The sequence below is a fragment of the Stylophora pistillata genome, chromosome 3 (genome assembly GCF_964205215.1).
Source record: "Stylophora pistillata chromosome 3, jaStyPist1.2, whole genome shotgun sequence".
NCBI classification, from domain to species: domain Eukaryota; kingdom Metazoa; phylum Cnidaria; class Anthozoa; order Scleractinia; family Pocilloporidae; genus Stylophora; species Stylophora pistillata.
In genome coordinates this window covers 6027501-6032500 of record NC_142521.1, presented here as the reverse complement: position 1 = coordinate 6032500, position 5000 = coordinate 6027501, and the positions used below count along the sequence as shown (strand labels likewise).

Here is a 5000-nt window from a genome sequence, read left to right as displayed (position 1 = left end):
AAAGGTTGCCCATAAACCCTGGACGGATTCTCTCTTTAGCTCTTGAAGTGAGCTTTTTCTTATAAGCCTTGTCAAGTTTCTTTTCAATTTTTTTCATTCTCCTACTTTCCCACTGAAGGTGATGCACAGAGTATTTTGTTACTTTTGAGGTATTTCCATCGTCATCCTTGTAGCAGCTTTCCTCACTGCTCATTGCCTCCATGACAAGAACCTCTGCTGCTCTCCCCTTTTCATGCTGGTTGGCCCAGTTGACCAGCTCCAGGGCTGTAGTTTGTCTCATTAACTTCTAAAAAAAATAAAAAAAATTAAACAGGCATGAGAAGGGTGTTATAGGACTTCAAATGAAAAATATGATCCAAATCACTAATTTCTCTTGATATATATATATGTGTGTACCCAATGTAAGAATGGAATTCTTAAGCATGTTATAATATAGGGTCTCTTTGTCCTTTTTTTTTCCCATCAAATGGTGCATACAAACTATCATTTATTTCACATCACATTTTAATATTTTTCAAATTTATTTTACAAAGATTTTCTTGGGAGGCTCTAGATACAGACCAGAATACCTCACTTATTTAACAATTTCTCTAATAAGAACATATAGTCCCTTAGATGTGTCTATATTCAAAGCCATCCAATTTTGAAGTGCCAAAATAAAGACATTCAATGGGAAATAGCTTCCCTCCCACTGATCGAGTGTACTTGAGGGTGTACTCAGTCTGGTAACATTGAACATCTGTCGGACCCCATCATTTGTGAACAGCAGGGTATATAAAAAGTAAAATGTTCAAAATAGTATCCTAGCCAATAAATACCTCTCTTTGGCGACCACTCTTCCAGGTTTTTTGTTTATGAGCCTCATAGTGGTTACCACTCTTCAGTTTCTGTGTTTTCACACATATTTGAAATATATTTGTAAAGCAGCTGTTTAAAGAAATGATTATGAAAATGCCATGAGAAGCTGATTGTAAAAAGATTCCCACATAAATTAATGACAATGTTCAAATTTATAATAATTTATGGCAGGCCACCTTAGAATATCTGCCAAGTTAGTATGTCCTTAGTGATTCATTGCTAAGGTGTAAAGTATGCTTTTTTGAGGATCTACACTGAAGTGTTTCAGATCTAGAGACAAGAAATAAACCCGAAAATTTCAGTTTGCAACATATTTAAATTTCTGTAACATTTGGGAAAGTTAATATGTAAGTTAGGAAAAACTATAAAATGCACCCCCCCCCCCCCCTTGTCCTAAATTTGACCATGTAATGAAGGTGCTCATTAGAGGTTTCAGGGTATCTAACTGTGTTACTGAATGCTAGTTTTATGATGACATTTATGTTGAGGAGAAAGTGGTAAAAGACACGAATTGATGGTAGAGACTAAAAGCAGGGGTATCATTAAGGGCTGGGCAATAGACAAATTGACCAACTTTGAGCACAATTTTGCCAGGATGTTTTCAAGCCAACGCCTTCAATAAAACTCAAGTTGTTATAAAGGAGATATGCATCAATATGCTTGAGTGCAAAATCCTTATGCTCACCCACAAAATGTAATGACACCCCAGTAAAAGTGAAATGCATGTGCTATGATTATTGGTAGCTACCTTCTATGACTTCTTTTGTCCAAGGACACTTTTCAAGTCCTCCTTGTTGATGTATTGCCTGCTCTATTGTCCGCTCAAAAAGGATCTTGTTGCTGTCAGAATTTATTCTAAGACAAACAACTAATACAATTAAGCCTGGTATTCTGTAGTAACAACATTAACACTAAGACAAAAGTACAGTCAAACCTCAATTATCCGGACCTGTTGGGACTTAGGTAATCAGTCAGGATAATCGAAAATATGAATATTAATGAGACAATAATGTAAACAAAAGAAATGAAGATAAAAATCTGCTTCGATGACTCTCCGAGTGCTCGATCTTTTGAAAGCGGAGGAGGCAATGTTTTAAACGCACTTTTCCTGAATTTAGACATAATCTCTGAATTTTTTTACCTCATAAAGTTTGGAAGATCAAAGCTCATTAATAATCATGAAAAAAACGGGACCAGAGAAAAAGTCCGGATAATCGAAAAGTCCGGATAATCGAGGTTCGACTGTAACCACCATAAGGTGTTCACATAACATCTCAATATTTCAAGCAGCAGCTTAGACTCGGATTTCCTCGCTCAATCAAGATAAAGCAAAATATCTCTGAATCTAAAAACATATTACTCACTCTTCGTCAAGATAGAAACCACTAAAGTCATCTTTTTTCAAAAGGAGTTTGTACATTCTCCTCACAGTTCTCTAAAAGAATGAAAAAAAATTCAACAATCGGTTTGTCACGTTTGTCCTATTTCTACTTTCACGCTTTTTAAAAACCCTGGTTGTTTGAAGGCTAGATGATGTAGAGCAATCGACACAAGCACAATTAAAAATTAACCTTACCCATCTATGTGAATAAAACAGGCAAGGTCAAAAGGGTCCAAGAGAAAAAATGATTAAATGAATTTTCATACTAGATAATTCTCGTTGAAACAAAAGGGAGGAAAAAAACTTTTCTGGTAGACCTGTTTATGGTAAAGGATTATCAAGTAATTGTAACCACATCTAATCATGTCAAATGATTACCGCCGAAATAATTAAGTTAATTATGCATATAATTCGCGCGCCAAACATGTACTCAACATAAAAGATAATCTTCCACGAAACAGAACTGATTCAAGCAAATTATGAACACATATCACATTATTCATGCTTATCAGTTATGTTTTTTTACTCACTCGACAAGCCGGTGGAACTACTACTGTCGTTCGCCTTTGTCTTCTGTTTTGGCGCCGACGGACGTTGGCTGCATTATTATCAACAGTTTGAAGACGGCCCTCGATCCGCTGAAGCGCTTCAGAGTTTTCTTTGTTGCTGCGCTCTTGCTGCTGCCGAAGTTTTACATTTTCGCTCGCCAGAGCGTGATTGCTCCGGATCAACTCCTCCAGCAGCACAATGCAATCGTCGGACACTTTATTCCTTTTTTCGCCGCTGGAACCACATCATGGTTTTGATCGTGCAATCGTCTTTCCGCCATATTGTTTTCTTACTTGCTTTAACTACGAATTAACGGTAAAATAACCACACTACAAGTGCTTCTCTCGGATGCTTTGTGATGCTTTGTTAACAAAGTAGTCAAACGGAATATTGAGGTTCAAAAAAGCGCGCGAATTAATATTTCTAAAACCAAACAACGACCTCCTGTTGACATATTGCCTCGTTGTGATGTTTATCGTACTGTGCCTAGCTAACGCTGGCCAGTACAAATGAAGACTCGAGTGTAATTGGAAGCAAGGAAACAGAAAGGCGGGAAAACACGAACTACACGTTCGAACTTTACTTGTTCAAGTAAACAGCTTCATACCGATACTAAAGTTTCAAAAGGGTTAGTTAAAAATATATCTGAAAATGTAGCCGTGTGTAGGTCAAGGATATCTTGTAACAAAGGAAATTTACGTATGATGCACGATCCTCGCAGTAGATAACGCTAATTTAAGCAATAGCGAAAATCACACCTGAAAAAATGAGGCCTGTACGGGACTCGAACCACTGACCTCTGCGATACTAGTGCAGCGCTCTACCAATTGAGCTAACAAGCCAACTGGGAGCAGGCCGTTAAGTCGATTCGTAATAAACCCGTGAAAGTGATAAATCAGATACAATGAAATATATGAAGTTTATATATTTTGAACTGCGGTATTAGATACGTATGATGCACGATCCTCGCAGTAGATAGCGCTATTAGCTTAAATATTTGAAGCTGTTCACTGTTTCTTAGGTTCTGTATTTTTTTTTTCAGGGAGTGAGGAATCTGCTCTTTTCCTGCCAAGACTTTTTCCCACAAGGGCACTGAAAGCTTTCTCGATGGCACATCATAGGTTGGCAGATGATGAGATGGCACATCTTGTCAGTCAGTGCTTTTGTTGTACTGCCAATGTGTATGTAAAATTGTCACCCTGTATGAATTAAAGCTTTGGACGAAGTCAACAGATTAATATGTATTTCTGTAAAATCAATACTGTCTGTCAGCTTCATAGGGAGATTTCCACAAATAACATTGTTTGTATATATGAAACAAAATTTACACTGATCCATGAAAATAAAAATTTCACAATACATATACAAAAAAAAAAAAAAAGAAAGAAAAAGACCAACTACAGAGAATAACCAAAAGTGCTAACCTCATTATAGTAATGCTTGATGCAGACAGTTATTTTTTGTTGCCTTTATAGAGTGCTGGAAACACAAACTATTATGTATTCATTTTTATTGTTTGAATTATTTCTCTGAAATTCCCATTTATTGTGACAGTAACATGGGTGTAGAAAGCTTTCTCGATGGCATTTTGTAAGTTGGCAGGTGAAAAAGTGGCACATCTTGTAAATCAGTGCTTTCAAGTGACAGAAGTCTTTCTTTTACCCATTCTTTAATTGCATACCAATGCTTTTGATTAATAAAGCTATTTATTCAGTTTAATTGTAAATGACAGTTTCTTAGGATTTATTGTGACTTGATTTTTGGAGGCATGAGCTATAGAACACATTATTTATATTGTAGACAATTTGTTCGGCCGAAGTCAAAATAATTTGTTAGTTTTGTGCAATATATGTTCGCAGTGTTTATGAAAATAAAATGTTATGTCTGTGGTAGGCAGAGGCCTGCCACTTTTGTTTGTCCGATTAGTTGTTTTAGTAAGGGTGGATTACATGAGCCGAGTTCACTCTTTGCTAGGATGGCATTATGTGGGCAGGCCAGCCTGACTCATGTAATCAGCTTCTAAGTGGATGATTGGCAGGCCTGTGGCCTGAATTATTATTTCCCTCGGATTTCTAGCAAAGGTAAATAGATCAATCACATTTAATTCCAGTTTCATTTACATTAAATTTTATTCTGAATACAGTTGAACCCAGTAAATGGGCCACCCTCAGGGAACTGGCAAGTGGCCACTAAATAAGGGTTTTTATTTCTT

The 5000-nt window shown here is 36.7% G+C and overlaps 2 protein-coding genes across 2 annotated transcripts in view; both read right to left on the bottom strand.

The window, feature by feature from the left end:
- The window catches only part of LOC148734284 (uncharacterized), a gene marked incomplete at its 5' end in the record, with an annotated part of 3727 nt that extends 694 nt beyond the window's left edge, over positions 1-3033 (bottom strand). Inside the window, 5 exons of the mRNA XM_088755368.1 lie at positions 1-286; positions 819-918; positions 1597-1713; positions 2223-2293; positions 2770-3033. The exon at positions 1-286 is cut by the window's left edge and continues 694 nt beyond it. Of these exons, the coding sequence (XP_088611494.1) occupies positions 1-286; positions 819-918; positions 1597-1713; positions 2223-2293; positions 2770-3033 (838 nt within the window). The remainder of the gene's footprint in view (positions 287-818; positions 919-1596; positions 1714-2222; positions 2294-2769) is intronic.
- LOC111346037 (52 kDa repressor of the inhibitor of the protein kinase-like) overlaps positions 1-5000 on the bottom strand; it is an 11119-nt gene that overhangs the window by 2971 nt on the left and 3148 nt on the right. The gene's annotated exons all lie outside the window — the stretch shown is intronic.